General features: G+C 44.6%; 1 protein-coding gene across 1 annotated transcript in view; it reads right to left on the reverse strand.

The window, feature by feature from the left end:
* The window catches only part of DNAH14 (dynein axonemal heavy chain 14), a gene marked incomplete at its 5' end in the record, with an annotated part of 313,251 nt that overhangs the window by 187,510 nt on the left and 101,976 nt on the right, over positions 1–23,765 (reverse strand). The window contains 4 exon segments of the mRNA XM_090036082.1: positions 2,373–2,530; positions 8,881–8,891; positions 18,879–18,958; positions 19,764–19,950. Of these exon segments, the coding sequence (XP_089892208.1) occupies positions 2,373–2,530; positions 8,881–8,891; positions 18,879–18,958; positions 19,764–19,950 (436 nt within the window).

Genomic DNA, 23,765 nt, shown 5'->3' on the forward strand with positions numbered 1-23,765 from the left:
AAAATGTGAATGCTAGTTTCTTTTTATGAAAACATGAAGAAAAGAAGATGCAGAAGATAATGCACCCCCTGGACAAGAAAAAACATAACGGGTTTGTGTAAAAGGGAACTCTTGCCATGTTACTAAGGGAAGACGAGAGGACCAGCAGCACTGGCAAGGCACCTATAAGAGCAGGGTCTTTGTGGCACAGAGGGTGCATCTACACAGGTGCCAGACTGCACAGTAACTGGTGTTACCATGTAGTCCTGATGCCGCATGTTTTTTTCCCCCACATTACTGTACAGTAGTATTGGCATCACGGTTTGTGCTGCTGATGCCATGTCACCATAGCAACAAGCTATGGCCATGTAGCTCATCACTATGGTAATGTAGCATTTTGTGTAGACACACCCAGAGACAAGGGAATTCCAGGAAGGAAAGGCAGCTGGCAGGGCTGAGTCTAATGAGCAATCCCTGTACTCAGATCATAGGTCAGGCTGATTGGAAGGGGAGGGGCTCAGGAGAATACAGTGTTGCCCTCAGGCTGGAGAGCCATTCTAGCCCTGGCTGGGGAGAAGGCAGGACTCCCAAGACCATGGTGGTGACCAGAAGCAATAAAGAAGCCGTGGTGGTTAAGGACATAGAGGGGTTTTTTTCCCCTCTGGTTTTCCTACCACAGGACTGAGAAAGGAAAAGGATTTGAGTTTGTTAATTGTGGTGCTCAGTGCTCAGAGGGGTGGGATTTTATTTTGAAGTAGTTGCTGGAATTTCAGTTTCAGTTTGATGGAAGGACTGGGAATGGCTGTAAAGAGAAGTGCAAGCTGCATTGCAGGCATCTTAAAGTACCCTGCAAGATTGGCCATTGTAGTCAAGAGGGCCAAAGAGAGGAAGAAAGAGAGGGAATTTAACCCCCCAAGGCTGAACAGGAGGGGCACCAAGCCCCACTGTGCAGCTTAATTCCCAGACATGCCACTGCTGCCAAGAAGCCAAGGCTGGAACCAGTGGGATAGGCCTGAGGGTAGCAGCTAGTAGGCCTGTACAAAGCAGCTAGTATTCACTTTGGATTCAGCCATTTCAGGGAATAGTGATTTGATCTGGTGATTCAAATCGCTGTCCTGAAGCGATCCGGCCGAATCTGATTTGAAATTGAAAAGGCCCCATTCCCCGCCCACTCTCCCAGTGCTGGATGCTGGGGCCAAGTGGGGCAGCCATTGATGGGGCTGGGAGAGCAGGTGGGGGTTAGGGGGTGCTTGGGGAGCTGGGGGAACAGGCAGGGGTGGGGGTCCCCCCCATGGTCCCCTTCCCCTCCCATAGCCCCCGCACTCCCTACTTACTGGCACAGAGTCTGGGTCCAGCTTCCTGTGGTGGTGAACAGGGACTGCCCAAATCTCCAAATCTTTTCCAAATTGATTTGGAGTCTTTGAATCAATTCAGACCTTTTTATTGGTCTCCTGACTTGATTTGGATTCAGAGATTTGGCTGCTGAATCAGGCCAAACCTCCTTTGAATCGAATCAGCAACCAAAGTTTGCCCAGCCCTAGCAGCTAAGGCAAGTAGCCCCTGACCAAGAGGGTTGAGGTCTAGACAAGTACAGGAGGAAGGAGCCAAGAGACCCAAAACAAGCCCCAATCTCATGCTCAGGACACCTCCCACATAACTGGTTGTTCCAACACGGTGTGGCAGGTGAGACCCAGAGCACTAGTTTGGAAGAGCTGGAGTGGGGACAGGCTAGCCAGTCTTTGGGTGTTACTACTGCCCTGTAGACTGGAAATGCTATACCACTAAGGACAAACTCCATAGCACTGTGACAAGCTCAAGTCCCAGGGGTGGCTGTGATGCACCCTGGTGGCCACTTGACTGCTGTCTCCACTCCAGCTTCATGGGATACCCTTTCTACCTTTCCTGCCATGCCTTGATGTTATTTGTTAGGGTTTGGGATGCTATCTCCAGTGCCGCAGAGTGAGCTCAGTCTTGTCCCTTAGACTCTATGCTGGGGCCCTACTGGTCCCATGTGTCTCACAGCATCTGTTGCCTTATGGACTATTTGTGGCCTCTTTCTGCACCTGTAGCCACATCCATGCCTCACAGAAGTGTGGTGGTCCATTGCAAAGACTCAGATGAGTTAGCTTGCCCACGCTTAGCATCACAAAGAAAAACATTGATGTGGTTAGTATCACAAAGAAAAGCATGTTATTTCTCCAACTACTGGGGAATTCTCCTCTACTAACTCACTCAATCACTTTGATTTATTGCATGCCATGTTTCTTCCTTAGAAAAAAGTCTGAGAACTTTTAAACTATTACAAGTTTATAAAAATTTCTTTCTTTACCAAGTAAAATGTGACTTTAAAACTAACAATCACAGCCCTAAAGAAGTCCTATCTATTTCATTACCTCTAGTCTGCTAGTATTTGTATTTGGAACCACAATTTCTGGGAAGAGATCAGCCATAATATTCTCAAACAGTGGGACATCTTCTGCAAGAAACTTGGGTAAATTGGTTTCTTTCAGAGCACTGATTATAATGAGAGCTTCTTCTTCTGCATGAAGACCTGTTTGATTATTTCTAAAAAAAAAAGAATGTCAAAGAATTACAAGTTGCATACAGTTCTGTTGTACAGCCTGGGAGAATGTCATGCTCCTCATTTTCTGGTTTACTTACAGTTTACTGTGCATCAGAGTTTTTCAGATACTTCAGAAATAAATCACATTTTTCTACTGAAATGAATTTTAAAAGACAAGATGATATATATCAATAAAGCAGAACATACAATAAAAGGAAGATGAATTGAAATATTTCCTTCTGGTCCCAATCCTGTTCTCAAGGATGTTAATAGCTAAAATCCAATTTATTTCATCAGGAGCAGAATTAAAACAGCAAATTATTTTCAAATGCATCGCAAAAAGGAACAATGCAGTGTTGGGGATGTACCCCAACATAACTGGAGAATGAATACCTGCTGTCATCAAATACATGTCCTGTACAGTCATCTCTCAAAAAATTAGGGAAAACCCTGTACCAGGGATGACAACATGGAGAAAGAGTTGACAGCACACTGCATTGATTCTGAATATGTTTGGCAACCACAAAAAACTGTTCTGGCAAGGCTCGATAAATGTGTAGTTATGTTCTCCCCTACAGCATATGAAAATCTTTCAGAGACTAAGATGAGATGATAATGCCTTTGTCAAATACATTAATCCCAAATATTCTGACCACTACTGAGTTCCTGAAGAACTTTGGGATTATGGTGATGGTGACTCTATGGCCTAGTAAGGAGAATGAAAGGATTCTATAGACATCTCTTCTTAATCCAACTCTTTTGCTTGCATTTACTTCTCCCAAAGTTAGACATCTAGAAAGGAAGTGCAGAAAAAAAGTTTTTCTACTTGTGGAAGTTAGTGCAGTGATGCCCATGTAGCATTTGCATCGATTGCTGGTCATCAGCTGAAGAGGTAGAATAAGCCATCTGTGCCTTCCTTTTCTTTTTGTAATGTCATTCCAGTACCAATATACCAGATATATCTGAATCCATGCTAAACATGTCTTTCAAATACCCTAGCAAACAACATGGAAAGCAGATTGATGACAAAGAGCATTCAAGATTTTGACAACTGACTGACTGGTCTTCTTGTGTTTTCTTGCTTAGCGTCAGTAACTGCTATAGCCTTTTGCCATAACTTCAATCACATGCTGGGCAGTCATCTGAATTGACCTTTCTGAAGATTACTGATGTTCTGTCTAATTACTGGGTCCTTAGTTTCTACCCTGGTTTGCTTTGTTGCACTTTGACTGCGAGAACCATCCTATGAACACAAGTCCTCAAGTCTTTGCAGGATATGGTGATACAAACATAGTCCAGTCTTCCTCAGTTTCTTTACCTGGAGCCTGCTAAATTAAGTTCTTCACGTCCTCATTTCATTTTCTGTCATGGGGTATCTGACCACTTGACTACCTCACCATCTTAATTTCCTCGGTGGAGAGCATACTAACTTTCCTTAGAGCTGATCAATTTTCTATTCTGCACATTAGGATGGTGTGAATTACTGACATGTACACTTTATTTTTAAATTTTATTGACATTTGCATCAAGCAGCTGTGGTGCATTGTTGTGGATCACTGAGCAGGCTGCTGTCATCAGCAACAATTGATCTAAGGTATTTAAAATTCCTTCAGTCTCTTAAACTTGATTCATGTGATATTCTTCATATGGGTCAGTGTCCCTCAGTTCTCATGGCCTCATTACATCCCAAGGTGTTTTGCTTTGTCTGTTCTCAGAAATGGACTCAATGCTCATTTTTTATGCAGCGCAATATTTACTACAATTTTTCTATTATAGCTCTATTTAGCTTTGACAATAGATTTGTCTCATGTACCTTGAATAAGGCATATACTTCTGATGACAACTCATCATTGCAAAACCCATCAAATTTAAACTTTGTTGGTTTAAACCTCCAACAGTGTCTTAACTTTGCAACCTTTAATTTTACATCCTGACTGCATGGAATATCTATCCTTCTTTAAGAACTCACATAACTCCAATCTTCTTGTACTTAGCTTTCCTACATTCCACTCACTAGCTTCTTCAGCTGTAGTTTTGGAAAATTTCAGAGTGCCCTTTCCAAGTTGTAACAGTCAGGCTATATTGTGTGTCACTTACAAGGAATGACCTAACCTTCTGAGATACACTACTACAGAAACCTACAGTTTATAGGAGCATATCACTTATAGCAGTGTTACAAGTCAGCTGCCCAGGCACAGCACTCTTGGTCTGAAATGAGAGTTTTCTTTTTCCTAGTTGAATGTTTTCCAAGGCTAAATAGTCCCATTTTGAGGTTAAGAAAGTAACTTAAACTTTCCCTTGCACAGGCAGAGATACAGTCAGTGAACTTAATTAGGATTTTTTCATGTCTAAATTCTGATATTGAGCCACATGTTTACTCTGCTACAGCACAGGATACTTACAATAAAATTCATTTTCATTTAGCACAACTTCTTTTTGGCCCTTGCAGAATGTCTCAGAGGCTGAGATATTTGATGCTGTGTGCTGAAATAATGACTAAACATATTCACTAACAACAACATAATAATCCCAAAGTGTTTATATGTCCTCTTTCCATTGCAATTAATTGGTTAGGGCAGTAGTTTTCAACTTATAGCCCACAGACTCCTGAGGGTCTGCAGACTGTGTTTAGGGCATCTATAAAAGATGACTAGGATCAATCAGCAGTATGTGAATACCCATACTTACAATTCAAAGGGGCCTGCACTTCCATTCAACATTTCCAAATGAAAAAAGGTTGACGTATTTGTGTGTTTGTATGTATGCTGGGGACAAAGCTACATTGTGCAATGCTGCAAAGATTCCAGGTAATGTACACCCATGAAACAGCTCTGGATCTTGTCTACAACAGGCTCAATGGTTGTGTACATTAGGCCTGTGTGAAGTGGCAAGTATTTGATTGGGATTCAGATTCGGCCAATTCAGAGGGACAGTTATTTGATTTGGTGATGTGAATCACTGTCCTGATTTGATTTGGCTGAATTGGATCCAAAGATTTGGTGCCGATTCAGAGATCTGGCCATAAACTAAACAGGCAGCAGTCTCGACCACACTGGACACAGCTGCCTCCAGCTGGCAAATCTGTTGTGGTGGGTGCAGGGGGGAGGGGATGGGCATGGGGGGGCAGATCAATGCCCCCACAGCGAGGGAGGGATTGGAGCTGAGACAAGCTGCTCAGCCGGGGCAGGAGGGTGTGGGACTTAGGGAGGGGGACTTCTGCCACTGCATGCAGGTCCAGGAGGGTATGAGACTGGGCGTGTGCATGGGGAGGGCTGGGCCAGCCATTGTTTCAGACAGGCAACAGAAGGCATTGGGAGTGGGGGCTCTGCCTTGCCACAGCTTGTCCAGCTGGAGTGGAGTCCAGGATGTGGGTGCAGCAGCACTGGGAGTGTGGGCTTTGCCCTGTTGCTGGTTGCCCAGCTGGGGGGTGGGGAAGGGGGGGGTGTGATGCAGGCATGGCTTGCTCCGGGTGGAAGGTGCTAGGAACAGGGGCAATGCCCTCTCACTGCTTACCCAGATGGGGCAGAGAGGCATGGGATGGTGCCGCTGTGCTGCCTCAGACAAGCAGTGTGCAGCAGCGGAAGTCGCTCCAGCCTTCCCATGCCTCCTGCATAAGCTGTGGCTTCGCCCTTCTGTGCCCTGGCTGGGTGAGCAGTGGCAGGGCATGGGGGTGGGCGCATGCACCCAGATCAGGGAGGAGACGGCAGCAGGGGCTATGGGGAACTTTAGGGTGGCTGAAGCCCCCCCATAACCCCCACTCCACTGTGCTCTGTGGGGTGGGTGGATCCAGAGCTACACTCTGGGCTGCTGCTGGGGCTAGCTGCCTGGAGCACAGCCCTGGCTCCACCCGCCTTGCAGAGCAGAGTCTGGCAGTAAGCAACTGGGATTAGCCTCCCAGACCACATCCTGGCCCACTCTGCCCTGCGCAGATCTAGGGGCACACACCTGCTCCCATGCCCACCGGCAGCGGTGTGCAGTGGTGGAAGTCCCTCTCCTCAACTCCCATGCCCTCCCCCACCCAGGCTGGGCACCTTGTCCCAGACCCAGCCCCAGCCCCAATCCCTACCTCACTGTGGGGGTGTTGATCTTCCCACCCCCCATGGCCCTTCCCTCCCACCTCCACCCACAACAGACTTACCAGCTGGAGGCATCTGTGTCCAGTGCCGTCGAGGACTGCAGCCTGTATAGTCTATGCCCAAATCTCTGAATCAGTGCTGAATCTCTACAAATTGATTCAGAGGCTTCTAATTTGATTTGGAGCTTTTAATGGGTCTCCCGATTCGATTCATATTCAGAAATTTGGCTGCTGAATCGGGCCAAATCTCCTCTGAATCAAATCAGCTACCGAAGCTTCACACAGCCCTAGTGTATATTATGCTGGGGCCTATGGAGCAGCCATAGAAAGGTAAGATTAAAGAGCCACTTTTGACCCTTCTTTTCCTGGACTGTGAATTGTGTGTTGTATTTCTAATGAATGCAGATTTTTAATCACTGCATTCTCATGCAGTGGTTGAATATAGTGAGTTTTTTTAACATTTTTGTGAGAAAAGTTCAAAGGCAACTTTAATAATTTTCATATTCCTTTACAGTCTATCAGCTCCCTGGAAGCTTAAAATTAAAAAGGTATAAACCCCTCCAAAATTCTACATTGCAAGTTTGTTGATCTATAAGTCTGCTATGTATTTGCTCATGTGTGTTGAACAGATGGCACTGATTTATTTTCAACTGAAGTAAGGCAGCAAAACATTTTTCAGAAAGAAATCTGTGAAGTCCATGTCTTTAAGTAAAAATAGTATGTCAAATTGTTACATTTACATACCAGATTAAACATTCTTTTAAAGTATAAGTGTAAATTAGCATCACTGAATTTCAGGTTGAACATATTTATAATACAAAATTTTAAAAAAGACAATGGGCTAAAATAATTGTTTAAATATAGAACATTAATTACAGCAGTCATTTTCTTTCTTGCTACAAGAAGAAAATGCAAATTAATTTCCTGTAAAAGTTTATCAACTATAAAGCAGAGACAAATCAAATCAAATTTGTGATAATCCTTAATGCTAACAAAGTTTCCTTTTAGAACTAAAGATGACATGTCACTTCTCTTAAAAGATAATGTCAGTTGAATATTATATTGTCACAAGATAATAGTTTTCTCCTGATAGATAAATGTCTGTGCTAAGTTGTGGCACTGATTTAAAAAATACCATCAAGGCAAGCTAGAGATGTCAGTTTTCAGAGCAAGAAAAGTTTGCCCTTTAGCAATGTTGTTTTACGATGGCATTATTTCCACTCTACCAGATAACACAGATGTTATTTTTCTGAGCATAAAACACACCCTAATCCCTAGAAACCTTGGGAACCCATCAGTCCAGATCAAGCTGCAGTATCTGATTATATCCCTTCACAGAAAATGATGAGGTGGGAAGACCTCCCTTTCCTGACTGATTGGCCTGCAAGATGAAGCAAAAAAGCATAGCAAACAGTTTCATTTTAGGAACTTCCAGTGCTGTTAGGTAACAGGGAAAAGTGGCCAGAGGCATAGCAGTGCAGCTCAGTACCTGGGGTGACATAATCTGCCACTGCTCTGGCAATGGCGGCTTTTTTCACCCCATCCCCAAAGGCAGCACCAAGGGATGCTGCCCTGGCCAATCTTCTCCTGCCCTTCAGTTATACTACTGCCAGCACCTGCTTTGATGCCATATCGCCTTCTATCTACTACCATGCCATAAAGTCCCTGTGGTGCCTAACAAATAGACAGCATGAGGGTTAATTTGGAAAAGCAGGCAATGGCAGCTTCACCACTGACCACTGGCAAACATTAAGTGACATGTATATCAGGGGAAAGGAAGAGAGAGATGTAGCTTAATTTTCAATTTTTATTAGTACTACCTGTATTACCAAAACTTAAGTGGCCCTCCAGCTGAAATAACTGCTCGCTCCTGAGCTAGATGGTAGCAGCCACTTAAAAAAGCTGGAGAAAGAGGATACAACCCACTATATTGTGATTTGAATCCCATTGATATGTTTTTCTAGCTGCCCTTAGTAATTATATCTGGCAGCATAGAAGTAAATAGTTTCATAGTTGGTAGGGTTGGAAGGGACTTAAGCAGATCATCAAAACTGACCCCCTGCCATGCGCAGGAAAGAATGCTGGGGTCAGACAACCCTAGCTAGGTGGTTATCTAGCCTTCTTTTGAAGACCCCAGGGTAGGAGCCAGCACCACTTCCCTTGGAAGTTGGTTCCAGATTCTAGCCACCCTGACTCTGAAGTGGTGCTTCATGATATCTAGCCTGAACCTCTCAGTCAACTTGTGGTTGTTATTCCTAGTTACTCCTGGTAGTGCTTGGAGGAACAGGGACTCTCCCGATCCCCACTGATCCCCCTGGTAAGTTTATAGATGGCCACCAGATCTCCTCTAAGCATTCTCTTGTGGAGGCTAAATAGGTTCCGGTCCCGTAGCCTCTCTTCATAGGGCCTGCCCTGCTGCCCTCTGGACCATGTGAGTGGCCCTCCTTTGGACCCTCTCAATGCCGGCCACATCCCTCCTGAAATGCAACGTCCAGAACTGGACACAGTACTCCAACTGCAGCCTGACCAATGTCGCATAGAGGGGGAGGATCACCTCCTTGGACCTGCTTGTGATGCATTTGTGGATGCATGGCAAGGTGCGGTTAGCCTTACTGACTGCATCCTCGCATTGGCAGTCCATGTTCATCTTGGAATCAATAATGACTCCAAGATCCCTTTCTGCCTCTGTGCTAATGAGAAGGGAGTTCCCCAGCCTATAGGTATGCTGCTGGTTCTTCCTCCCCAGGTGCAGTACCCTGTATTTGTCATTCCTGAATCCCTTCCTATTCTCATCTGTCCACCCCTGTAACCTGTCCAGATCTAGTTGTAGCTTGTCCCTTCCTTCTAGCGTGCCCACCTCTCCCCACATCCTAGTGTCATCCGTGAATTTGAACAAGGTGCTTTTCACCCCCTTGTCCAAGTCCCTGATGAAGATGGTGAACAGTGCGGGACTGAGGTCTGAGCCCTGGGGGACCCCCTGCTCACATCCTGTCAGGTTGAAAATGACCCATCCACCACCACTCTCTGGGTGCGGCCTTCCAGCCAATTTGCGACCCGTCTCACTGTGTAGGCATCAACGCCACAATTGCCTAGTTTTTTGATGAGAATGGGGTGAAGGCCTTCCTAAAGTGCTGAAGGCCCTCCTAAAGTCCAAAAAGACTACGTCCACCATGACACCTGCATCTAAGGATTTTGTGACCTGGTCATAGAAGGCCATCAGGTTGGTCTGACAGGACCTGCCCCTACTGAACCCATGCTGGTTGCCCCTAAGCATAATCTCTCCTGCTGGTCCCTCGCAGATGTGCTCCTGGAAAATTCTCTCAACGAGCTTCCCCAGAACCAAGGTAAGACTAACGGGCCTACAGTTTCCCAGGTCCTCCTTCCTCCCCTTTTTGAAAATGGGGACCACATTGGCTCTTTTCCAGTCTTCTGGCACCTGGCCAGAGCACCATGAGTGCTCATAAAGCTGTGCCAGTGGTCCCGCAATGACCTCTGCCAATTCCCTCAACGCCCTGGGATGGAGATCATCTGGACCTGCTGATTTGAACACGTCCAGCCCCTCCAGAATTTCCCTAACTAGGTCCTCTTTGACCCTAGTCCTGGCTGTCCCTTTCCTGAATCCATCCAGAAACCTGGTGGGGTGGATATCCCGATCCCTGCTCAGAAAAATGGAGGCAAAGAATTTGTTAAAGAGGTCAGCTTTATCATCTGGTGCAACCACCAGATTGCCAAGCATGTCCTGCAGGGACCCCACGTTACCCCGTGCTTTCTTTTTACTCCCTATGTATTTAAAAAAGGACTTTTTAAATCTTTGATCCTGGTTGCTAGTCCTAGTTCTGTCTTCGCCTTAGCCTTCCTAACAGCCCCCCTACAGTCTCAAGCAATGGAGGTATAATCCTTCTTGGTTATGGCTCCTCCCTTCCATTGGGTGTATGCCTCCTTTTTAGTTTTCAGACGTTCCTGAATGCCTTTGTTGAGCCATGCAGGCTTCTGAGCACTTTTGTTCCCTTTGACTCGTGTTGGAACTGTCACCCTTTGGGCTTGGAGGATCGTCTCCTTAAGGAACAACCACTCATCTTGACTCCCAACCCCCCTACCCTCTGGGACTTCAGTGCCTTCCTGACTAATCTCCTTAACTCATTGAAATCGGCCCTCCTGAACCCAAGGGCTGCTGCCTTGCTGCAGGCCTTTGACACCCTGTGCTGGATGATGAATTCCAGGAGGCAATGATCACTATTGCCCAAGTGGTCGAGAACCTGCAGTCCCCTCACCAGGTCATTGCCTGTGGCCAGGACCAACTCCAGCAAGGGAGGTTGTGCACCTCCTGGGTTAGGTCGAGGTCCCGTATCTCAGGTAGGAACCTACGTGAGCAGTCAGACCTGGCTGACTACTCCCTCTCAGCAGACAAATGTTTAGTTTGGCATTTTTAAATGTGCTTTCTGATTGGCTTATGTGCTATATTTACTAGGGCTGTGTGAAATTTCGCTGGCTGTTTTGATTTGACACTGTTTCAACTCATTTTGAGCTCAAAACAGTGACATGGAATTGAAATGAAGGGCTTTGAAATAGCCTCAAAACAAAACAAGGTTAGTCAAAGCGTTTCAAAAGTTTCAAAATGTTTTGAGTTTTGAAGTCAGCAGTGAGGTGGTGAGAGATGGGAGAACCATTGCTGCACTCCCAGCAGCAGCCAGGAGTGCAGCCCTGGCTCTCTCTATCTCCCACCAGCGGGCTGCAGGGAGCTGATCAAGCACTGCGATTGGCCTGGGGAAAGGAACTGAGCCTGATCACTCAGTTCCCCTCCCCAGCCCTACAATCGGGCTGGGGCTGAGGCTGGGGCTGGGGCTGGGGCTGGGGCTGGGGCTGGGAAGTCAGCCAACTGGCCTCAGTTGCCAATCCCAGAGTGACCATGGGGGCTGGGGTTAGGAACTCAACCCAGCTGGGCTGACTTCCCATCCCCAGACCGATCTAGCACTGGGGAGGGGAACTGAGCAATCGGGCTCAGTTCCCTTCCCCAGTCGAAGGCGGCAGCACCAGCTTCCCTCCCTCATCTAGCAGGCAGACTGGGGGCCCACAGCCCCAATCCACCTGCCAGATGAGAGGCTGTTTCAAATTTCCCCATTATAGCTAATGGGTGAAACATCAAAACAGCATCAGAACAGCCTCACTGTTTCAACAAAGCAAAACAGAATAGCTGTTTCGAATCTAAATTAAATCTGAAACAAAATGCTGTTCCATGGAACCCTCAAAACTCAAGTCAAAACAGCACGGTACCATTTCACACAGTCCTAATATTTACCCTCCTGAACTTGAATCAGAGGATGAACACACTGAGCAAGTCCAGAACTGAGCATCTCCTTCTTCACTGGGTTCAGAAAATAATGCAAGTAGAATCCCTTCCCTTTGGATTCAAAAGAAAATTTCTATTGCTCTAATACTTAGAATTGAGGCCATTTCTTGCTGCAAGAATTTGTCATGAAGGAAGGAGAAGGAGATGGGTATGCATGGAATCTCCAACTTGTATGTTCTCTAAGATGCAGAGGGTCTCTAGTGATATGGTTCCAAGCCTGAAGAAAAGAGAGTTATTTCTTTAAATACTGTAAAGAGCTCATGACCAAAATATGAAACTTATGCCTCAAGGTGAGAAACAAACAGCCTCTTTCACTGGAACCTTTGTTTCTCCTTGAGGGTTCTGATGGGGTATAGCTGGGAGAAGATGAGCCGCTTCGGTCCAAAGAAAGTTGAAGGTCTGGCTTAATTTCTGAAAAGTGACAGTCATTTCATTTTCTTGTTCTGTGGTTTTGATTGTGGGGGGAGGAGGTGTCTTGGTTTTCCAGACCATTCATGGACAGCAGGTACTAGCAAGGATCCTGGGAGTCAATGTTAAAAGTATTGATGCCAGGTTAGGGTTCTTGTAGAACTAGATTTCTTTTTTGAAGGACTGAACTTCAGATCTCAAAATCTATAGAAAATAAGAAGATTAGGTTCTAAGATTAATTGTTTCTGTAACTTCAGTTGATCATTTTCTCTATCATGTTGATAATGCTGCACTGCATGAATGCTGTTGAATGACTCTTGAAGAAGGAAGGTGACCTAGTCCTAAATATTAAGGGTGTGCAAAACGGGCCCTATTCGATTCAGATTTGGCCTGAATCAGGGACAGTGATTCAATTAATTGATTCAGATTACTGTCCTTGATTCGATTCAGCAGAATCTGAAGATTCAATGCCGATTCGGAGATTCAGACATAGAAACAGCTTTAAATTTTTTTTTTCATGAGGTGCGGCTCGTGAATGCTGCAATGGTAGGGCAGATGGAGCGCCCCACAGGATTGGCCGCAGGGGGACCCCAGGTGCCCCTCTAGATCCAGGAGGCACCAGTAGCTGACCAGGGCAGTGCATGGGGGGGCCCCCCACATGCTCCCTGGCATACCTGGAAGTGGACCAGAAGTGCTTCTGGTCCACTTCCAGGTCTGCTGCCAAGCATTCTGGGGACCTCCCCACACTCCTGTGGGATGCTCCATCTGCCCCACCATTGCAGCATTCGCAAGCTGCCTGCTACCCTGAGGTATGTAGAAAAAACATTTAAAGCTGTGTTTATGTCCAAATCTCTGAATCTTTCCAAATTGATTCAAAGGGTTCCGATTTGATTCGGAGATATTAAGGGATCTCCTGATTCAATTTGGATTTAGAGTTTGGCCACTGAATCGGGACAAATCTCTGCCAAACAGAATCAGTGACTGAAGCTTTGCACAGCCATACTAAATATGCATTTTGACAGTCTTTGAAGAAAGGTTTTTTTTTCTGAGAAACCTGTTTTTCCTGCCGATTTCATGCCAAAAGGGGAGCATGACAGATCACTGTTACTTTTCAAGTAGAAAGCCATAGTTTGCCTAGTTACTGGATATCTGTGCTCTTTGTATCAATAATGGTAATTCCTTCAACTCTGATACACCAATGGCATAGGTGCAGAATTATTATCAATCTGTTAAATAACAGAGCAATTCTTCTGTTGCTAAGAACTCAGAAAGGCCACAACAGGTCAGATTGGTTTTAACACTATGGATTCCTGTTTGAAATCCCTATGTTTATCTTGTGAATCATGTTTTCATAGCTATAATGCTAACACCATGTGGCACCTTGTAGCAGCCTTGGAAGGATCTCATGGCACCCTGGCTGAGAATCACTAGACGAGGTGAAAAAACTGTAAGGTTGTCATATAACTATTTGGATCATCATGCTCAACAAGTAGCTATCAATGACTCAAGGTCTAGTTTGGAGGAGGTATCAAGTGGGGTTTCCCAGGGGTCTGTCCTGGGTCTGGTATTGTTCAATATCTTCATTAATGATTTGGATGATAGGATTGGAGCGTATGCTTATCAAATTTGTGGATCACATTAGGCTGTGGGGGAGTTGTAGACACTCGGAAGGGTAGTGCTAGGATACAGATCGAGTAGAATAGACTGGAGAAATGTCCCACACAATCAGATGAGATTCAACCAGGGCAAGTGCAAACTCAGGCACATAGGCTGAAGTAACTGCAAGCACAAATATGGACTGGGGAATCACCATAGGCAGAGGGAGAAAATATTATTTGGGTGGGGGAGTGAGTAGAACTTAAAAGATACTTCTACTGTGCTGCTACACAGACACCACCCAGCATGTAAGTCTGTGGAGGGGAAGGGTCGTGGCAGGGCAGACAAAGGCCCCCACAGTGAGGGAGGGAGCGAGGCAGAGGCAGAGGCTGGGGTGAGCAGCCCCAGAGCTGCTTGTGGGATGGTCAGACCCCTGGGTGGCTCATCCAGGCGTGTGTGTGTGGCCGGGGGGTGCTCCTGGCACTGTTCATACCCTGGAGGAGGCATGGGGGGCATATGCCCCCCTGGATTTGTGCACATGACAGAGTGGAGGCAGGCTGCTGCTGTGGGCTGGGCTCTGCACTCTGCTGCCATTGCCCCAGGAACCATGCGCTGGCTGTGCCACCTCCCCTACCTGTCCAACGATGGGAGGCACATGGTGTTGCATAGCTCACAGGGCAATGACAGCAGGGTCCCAGCCCGCACCAGCAGCCTACCTCCGCTCCACCGCACGCACAAATTGAGGGGGCACATGCCCCCCATGCCTCCCCTGCGGTGTGTGCAGCAGCAGGAGCCCCCCGTGCCCTTGGATGAGCTGCCCAGGGCTTTGACCATCCCATGACCCACCCCAAAGCCCCATTCACCCCAGCCCCTGCCTCTGCCCCCTCCTCCCTTGCCTTGGGTGCCTCTATCTGTCCCCCCTTTCCCTTCCCTGCACAGACTTACCTGTTAGGTGCTGTTCCACATGCTGCCAGACTGCGTTCCTGGCTGCAGGCTGTGACTACATGTCTGTGTCTGTGCGCACCCTTCTCCCCTGTTGCAGCTACCCAGAGCCTGTGCCCAGGCTGTGTTGTGGTCCTCTGCACTGCCACGGCTGCCCTGCTTGGGGGAGGAGGGGGGCGCTAAACCCCAGGGAAGGCGCTGGCCCCAGCCTTCCACCACCTACGCAAATGACTGGCTAGGCTGCTGCACTACAGAAAAGGGTCTGGGGGTTACACTAGAACATAAACTGAATATGAGCCAACAGGATGCTTGTTTCAAAAAAAGCCAACAGCATACTGAAGTGGTACTTGCAAAACAAGGGAAGAGATTCCTCCACTCTGTTCAACACCGGTGAGGCCTCATTTTGAGTACAGTATCCAGTTTTGGGCAGAGAGGTACCTAGCTGTGCTAGTTTGACACCAGTCAGAAGACAGGGCAGATATGCACCTTTATAAACTAACTAAATAAGATATATAGAGAGCATAAGCTTTCACAGACCCAAGTTCACTTCTTCATATGCTGTGAAAGGATGTGCAGAAAGCAGACTATAAAAAGGAGTGAGAAATTAGAATACAAAGACAAGGGAGGAGGGAAAAAGAGAGACTGAGGGGAAGTAGCGGTGTTAGAGAAACGCACATGATCAGCAGACCCATAGCAATAAAGTGGGTCACAAACTAATCCAGCTAATGAGATAAGAATCCACAGTCCCTGTTTAAACAGTTTTGGGCCCCAGACTTCAAAAAAGATGTGGACAGGTCGGAAAGAATCCAGTGCAGAGCAACAAAAATTATTAAAGACCTGGGAATTAGGACTTTTAAGCAAAAGCTGAAAGAACTGGGATTATTTGATCTGGAGAAGAAAAGACTGAAGGGCAATTATAGAAAAGACAAAGATAGGCTTTTCTCTGTGGCTTCTGTGGCCACAGGGGACAGGACTAGGAGCAATGAACTCAAGTTGCAGCAGAGGATATTTAGGTTGGAGAATAGGAGGAACTTTCTGACTATGAGGGTGGTTAAGCACTGAAACACATCATCCAGAGAAGTTGTGGAATCTCCATCCTCGGAAATTTTCAAGAGCAGGTTAGACAGACACTTGGCTGGGATGTTTTTTGTTAGGAATGTTCCTGCCTTAAGCAGGGGGTTGGACAAGATGACCTTGTGAGGTCCCTTCCAGCTCTATTTTCTTATGAATCTATTTTCCTAATTGCTCCTGAGAAACTGAAAAATACTTCAGAAGGATGATTTCATCTTTCTCTTTGTATCCTTGGGGAAAAATCCCCTTTTAATGGAATTCTCATGTTCTTTCCTAATTGTACCACAGTGTCACTTGCCTTTGGTGTCTCTATGCCATCTTTTGTTTCTTATAGTTATAAACTCTTATGAGTTTGTGTCTATTCCTGTTCTTTCCCATGTCAGGAAATTCCCACTCATACCCAGTTACCTCTTCAAAGAAAGGAAAGAAGGAGATTGCTGTATCAGGGTGAGAGTTGGGTTGGTAAGTACTTGATCTTTGGTTTCTGGTATACAGCATGTCTCATTGGCTTATTGGATCTGTATAGTGCAGGGATGCACAACTGAAAATTTATTGAGGGTCACTTGCAAGATGCGCTTCTAAAGGAAGGGCTGCTGCTAATGGTAAACATGACATTGCAAACAAGAAACTGGATACACATGTAGGTGTAGGCACAGATTAATGAATCACTATGCAGGGAAATATAATTTACAGCGATGAAGAGTAATTTGATTCACTGATTTTTCAAGTCCCTTCTTGCTTCTGATGGTCTTGAAACAGCAATGGAAGAGGGGAGGAGAAAAGGATATATGCAATTAAGGAGTTACGTAAATAATCAACATGGAAATTGTAATGCTGTTAGAGGAGCATGGAAGACTGTGATACGAGACAGTCAAGATTCGGTAAGAAAGGTGAATGGAGAGGAGCTGGGTAGGTGATAAATGACAGCAACACAGTAGAGAGTTGGCTGCAATGCTGCTCAAATGCGGAAAGGAGAAGTTGAAAACAGCAGAAGTGGGGGAAACATGGCACCCCACACCCCATGTAGTTTGAGAGGACAGGCATTTGTAAGAGAGGATAGCTACAAAAGAGAGCATCAGTGGATTCTGGTTAGGAACTCTGCCTTTTTTTCTATGCACTTCAGTATTCTATGGACACTCCATGCCATAACCCTGATACTTATTATACTACCACTGAAAAAAGAAGAGGGTTGGTTCCGTGATCACATCAGTTAGCAGAGAGAATGTAATTAAGGAACTATAAGAGTGGGAGGAACATTCATAAAGGCCTATGGAATGTGGGGCTCAATGAAATGTACACTGCCAACTATTACTAGGCATGCATCTGCTAAAAAGGGACATTTTAGGAGCAATATCAAAATGGGTATTTTTACTCAAATAGCAGATTCATAAAACTATTCATTTTCTGTTCCAATTTCATCTGTTCGGAACAATGACTCAGTTCTAACTCCATATGTGTTTTATTTGCCATAAAGCTGACAATCTGTAATATAGAAACAAAATGTATAAACAATGATTCATAAGTTTAACATTTGATAATAACACATTTACATATATAGATAGTTACTACTAGTGAAACTACATTAAAAATGCTAAACTTATATGGCCAGCCAAACCCAATTGGGTTACTGTACTTAAATGACAGAAATTTAGGGAACTTCAGTAATGGAGATAGAAGGGAGTGGTGGAGCATTCTGTCACGGAGGTGGTAACAGAGATTTGAACAGGAATAGAAGAGAGCAGTTGGGAGCACAGGATGTTGAAAATTTGAGTCAGAAAGAGTAGCAGCTGAGAGAGCGGGTATATAACTGAGAGTTTTGAACTAGCTGAGAAATTAGCAGTTGGGAGTGGGAGAATATTGGAAAGTTTAAGCAAAGGAATTAAAGCAGTAGTTTAGGCAGGGAGGGAAGACTAGAACATTTCTGGAAAAATACTTATGTACAATTTAATTTATAGTAGAAGATGCATGGGAAATGGTTTCAGGGATCAATTTTATAGCTGTGTTGGTTTGGGGGAAAAAAAGATACACAGAGCTCTTGGATAAAAAATACTGCCTTTGATCAAAGAGCTTTGTGTATCTCTGGAAAATGGTTTATATAGGAATATGTATCCACATTGAAATTCTCACCTAGGCATGAGAACTTCAGGGGAGACGTATTTGTGGTTGACCCAGTTGTTTGTAATAAAGTTATATCATGAAGAAACGTGACGCTTTATATCCCCACCATAATTCACAAACAAAAAAAGTAAACCACATCAGATAACGACTGTTTGGGGATATCTCATTTTCTTTCCTTAGAAGCAACACATCAAAATCTCATTATTAGGCCAAAACTATCAGTGTTGTGTACTCCTAGAAACTATCAAAGTGTTCATTAATGTGCTGAGAGTGTTTAGCAGCCCATTGCACTGGAACCTTACTATTAATGATCCATGTATGTGAAACACAGAGGAATACATCTTCACTAAGGCTTTCTATGTCAACATGCAGTATGAAAATGTTCCAGTGCATCTTTGTAATTGCTCATAAACAACACATGTGCCAGCTTAATGTTTTAACATATGAGCTTAATCTTGGCCTTCCAGGTTTCAGAACTGGAATCTTCCGTGGAATGGCTACTGAGGTATTTAATAATGAGAATGTTTCACACATTTTAAAAACCATCTTACCTCACTATTTTATTTAGGATAATAAAAGAGATTCCCTTAATTCCTCAGCTTCTATCTTGTGATGAGACATGATAACATCCATTAGGCTGGGATATCAATATATAAGTCAAGATCTTTGATAAAGATTTCTGTCTCAACATCTTAATTTGATATGAGTTTTGCTTAATAAGGTACCAGAATACTGACCTAATTTTTAATTATATAGCATGGAAACAGGGTCTTACTTACTCTGTTTTTAATTCTTTTTTCTTCTCTCCAGCCCTCAGTAACACTGTCTTTATGGCTCTCATACCGAAATCATAATGATCCTAGCAAACACAAAATATAATTATGCATAATACATGTAAACATTTCTTAGACACACTTTACTGTTTTTATAAGGAACTGATCAGATGAAAATGAAGGCAAAATTTGACTCTCATACTGCATGCTTACCAACTATAAACTATTACTACATATGCAGAAAAAAATAATCAAAATAGTTAGCAATAGAAAAAATATATCCTAGTAGTAAACTTGTGATACAAACAATGGGAAGCTCAGAAAAGTGAACAGTAACATTATCCTATGCCCTGAACAATTTATGTTTTAGTGACATGTTTTACCTTTTATTGTAAACCCCCCTGACCCTTTTTTTGGGAAGGACAACATATACGTCTAATAAATAAATGCCTTTGCTAGCGAATTTTAATACTGCATCACACCAATTCGAGACTTCCTGATCAAAAATCAGGTAATTCACATTATGAAATAACCTCCTGAAGAAACTATTTTCATTATTAAATATTTAGTTGCTAAAGGGGAATAAAATCTGAAGAAAAATGGACCTTGTTTATATGAATTAATATTTTTACTTACAAAATAAAATTTGTTAAAAATAATTATTGCCTAAGCATAGACTTTATATGCAAAGGCTATAGTATTACAGTTTTTTAAACCTACTTAATATTAACATATTTCCTTAAGATATTTGCTTTTAAATTGCTACAACATAACTTATAGATGCATTAGTAGTGAATTCCACATGTGTTCTGGGGGTCTGTGCAAACACACATTCACATGCTAGGTATGTTCTATAATATACAAAGCATACTTCTGAAAAGGATATTTTACCTGTTGTGACAACTGATTGCTAGCTAATTGGTAAAGCTTGACTAGTTTCCCAGACAATGATTGAGCTGATTTGAAACCTCCTGAAAATAACATTACTTCAGCAATGAGTTGATAGTCTGGTACCATCATTGAGACAGGCCGAAACAGAGATTTTAAATTGTCTGGGAGTTCTACACGACCTTTGTATCTGTAATAAAACAAATGACCCATAAATCAAGCCAACAAAAATTCTCCCTCTATTAAGCATGTGGGAGTTAGAATACCATAACAGTAAAAGTACAGCGTGTTATACAGCATATTAAACCAGATACATCCTTTAATTACAGTGTATTCCATTTAACTGCATAGCCTTGGACTGAAAAATAGTTGGTAATTACACAGAACTTTCACTGCTGTTGTGTAAGCAGTCCCCAAATGGATCAGCTTCCCTCATTTTCAAGACTTATATTCAGTTTGGGAGCTGCTTGTTAGAAACCTTGAAAATGAAGCCTTCACTGTTTCTGGCACAATTGAACAGAATGACAGTTAGTTACAAAGTAGACTGGTGCTGAAAGACAGTATGTACTTAAGCATTTTATACACTTAGCGCTGGTATACAGATTACAACATTTTGTTACAAAGTAAGCAACAAGCAAAATATATGGTTTTTTTCCCCTCATTCACTTAAGTAAATTAGACACTTGCCTGCTATATAAGTACGTTACACTGTGTATAGAAATATATCTGTATCTCTCTAGATCTATAGATACCACATACATGGTTTTCCATGTGGAAAACTAGTTACCATGAGGTTAATAACTGAGTTTTCCTTCTTAAACTGATTGTCTATCTGTCTTCCACTTCTGGTGACTTACAAGCAGTAACTCAGTCCTGGAAGTTCATGGTTAGAGCCTACTGAAATAATAACTGCAGAAAGGCACCTTCAAAGCAGGGTTGAGGCTCAGAGGTCTCTACCAAAGAGCAGTACTAAGAGAGCATGTTAACTCAGTTCCCAATAAAAGCTTTGCATATCTGTGAAACTAAGACAGCTCATGGAAATGAAGCAGAGACTCTGTAGGCTCCGGTCAAAAGAGAACTAAACTGTCTTGATGCTCATGACATAGCATGCTTTAGTAGTCCAAGATATAGCTCAACAGCTCACATGGAGATAGGTCACTCTTTTATCCCATTAGCAAACATTAGGAACAGTCTAGCAATGAGGCCACCAGTGTATTAGCAGTGGGTTGAAATAATGCAGCTTGTTCTGAGGTAGGCAAGGGCTTCCAACCCACCTGCTGACACTTCTCTCTGTTGCCAAAGTGCTGAAGAAGTCCATGTGATCTGCCATAGAATCTCCCTGCCACCAATACTCAGGCTTCATGGGCTGAACGAAATCACTTGTTGTGCCAAGTTAAGCCCACGGGCTATAATTTGAAGGCCTAGAAGAACTTGTTCTGGCTTTGTACTGTAGAGGTAGCATGAAAGGCATTCCCCAGCCAGCAGCAAAAGCCAAGCAGTCCAGGGGAGGGGAGAAGGGGTCGCAAAAGGGATGAAAAAGAGAGAGCTTTGGGATGGGTATTTGTTCCTCCAGGTGGGCAAACTGGGCTGTGGCGGGTTTGAAGTACCTGGGATCTGCCTTGGCAGATGGCCCTTGTACTGGGTAGGGGAGGAGCTGTTTGGTCCTCCATGCATGTGCTCTCTCCCCTTGCCCCCAGTGCCCCAGTTTTCCTACCTGGAGAAGTAAACAACCCCTCCCCTATCCAGTGCCAGGGCTATCTGCTAAGGCAGCCCCCAACTGCCCACAACCGCCACATTTACTTTCCCACCTGGAGGTGCAAATAGCCCTTCCCCTACTCATCCCCAGGCTCTCTCCTCCCCCTACCACTTTTGTTACCCTTTCCACCCGCCCCTGGTCTGCTAGGCTTTTGCTGCTGGCTAGGAAATACTTTCCCTAGCCTGCAACAGACATCAAACAGACAGCCCCCTTATCTGGGCAAAAAAAGGTGCCCCCGCCATGATCGGGCCACAATATTAGTGAGCTGGGCTTGTGATTTAAAGTAGAACCTATTCATAGGCAGTTTCTGAATTTCCCTGCTTTTTAGTAGTGTTCTCTAGCCTAAGAAAGGCAGGAGTAAAACAGTACAATAAAGATAATAATCATCTGCAGTCCCTTGTTATAAATATAATAGTTATACAGATAATAGATTTTTAAAAAGCAGACTTTAACAGGGTATCTTGGGGAGATAAAAACAGATAAAGGAGTGCAGGACACCTGGTAGTTACGGAAAGAGACTATGTTAAAGGCACAATGACAAACAATCCCTATGCTATCCCTAATGCATTGTGGCTGCATTAGTGACTTTTGAAGGATCAGAAAATCAAAAAAAAGGAGAGTCATATAAAATCTGCAAATAAGGGCATATCATTAAGAATGAATATAAAGTAATAGCACAAGCCCACTGGGATAAAACTCAGAAAAGCTAAGGCACAACATGATGAAAAACAAGAAAGGGACTCTAACACGGCAGGTTGTCCCTTTAAGGAGGAAAAGTCAGCCCTGTTAAGACACATTATAATTCACAAAATACAAAGAAAAGTACAGATTCATTATGTAATGGGGAATGAATGTAAATAATGGATCATATAAAGGAAGCTCAGGTATTCAATGTTTTGTTTCTTTCAGTATTCATAAGAAAAGGTTGATTCTGACCGTGTGTGTGTGTGTGTGTGTGTGTGTGTGTGACTAGTCCAACATGATTAGTACAGCTGTGCAAAACAGCACCATTCCGTTTCACCTTGACTTTTGAGATTTCAAGGGAACAGCATTCCGTTCCTAATTTCATTTAGATTCGAAACAGTTGTTCCGTTTTCTTCATCAAAATAGCGAGGCTGTTTTGACATTTCATTAGATCAGGCTGGGGAAAGGAAGTCAGCCCAGCTGGGCTGACTCCTCACCCCCAGCCTGATCACAGCCTCAGTTCCCTTCCCCTGTGCTATTATCGGCTTCCCGCAGCTTTGCGGTGGGAGACAGAGAGAGCCAGAGCTGCACTCCTGGCTGCTGCTGGGAGCACAGCCCTGGTTCTCCCTTATCTCTCACCACCTCACTGCTGGCTGCTTCAAAACTCGAAACGTTTCAACTAGCCTCGTTTTTTGTTTCGAGACTGTTTCAAAGCCCTTCAATTTGACTCAATTTCACTGTTTCAAGCTCAAAATAAGTTGAAACAGTGTTGAATCGAAACAGCCGGTGAAATTTTGCACAGCCGTAATGATTATCTGATGTTAAACGAGTGCAGATTTATTTTTGCACAATTTTTATTAGGGGTGTACAAAGCTTTGCCAGCTGTTTCGTTTTGAGGCTGTTTTGACTCATTTTGAGCTTGAAACAGTGACATTAAAATGAAACGAAGGGCTTTGAAACCAGTCCTGAAACAAAACAAAGCCAATTTAAATGTTTTGAAAGTTTTGAAATGTTTTGAATTTCGAAGCAGCCAGCCAGGTGGTGGGAAGCAGGGGAGAGGCAGGGCTGTACTCCGAGCAGCTCCACAGTCCCATGTGGTTCAGCCTGGTGGGGAGCGCAGCCCTGGCCTGCCTCCTGTCACTGAGTTAAATTCTATGGGGCTGGTGGAGCCAATTGGAGCACAGCACCAGCTCTGCCTGCCTCCCACAGCCAGGCTGTGCTCCGATCCTGGTGTGGGGGAGAAGTGCCTTCCACCACCAGGCTTAGCTCCCAGTGCTGGGGAACTAAGCCTGGTGGTGGGGGAAGCAGAGCGGAGGGCCGGGCTGCGCTCTGCCTCCCACCAACGGGCTCAGCTCCATTGAGGTGCACTGGGTGCATGCTGCGCCCAGTGCTGGGGTCCCAGGCAGCAGTGGCAGCCTCCCACCCACACACCTGAGAGGGCTGCGGGGCTCTGCCGGACTCCTCCTGCGGGGTGTGGGCCCCGATCTGACAGCCAGATGACAGAAGGCTGCTCCTGCTGCCTGGGACCGATGCTGGGCACAGCCTGCACTCAGCGCCAGGAAGAC

This window comes from Crocodylus siamensis, chromosome 1, assembly GCF_052110815.1.
Source record: "Crocodylus siamensis isolate JL-2025a chromosome 1, ASM5211081v1, whole genome shotgun sequence".
Classification (NCBI taxonomy): Eukaryota; Metazoa; Chordata; order Crocodylia; family Crocodylidae; genus Crocodylus; species Crocodylus siamensis.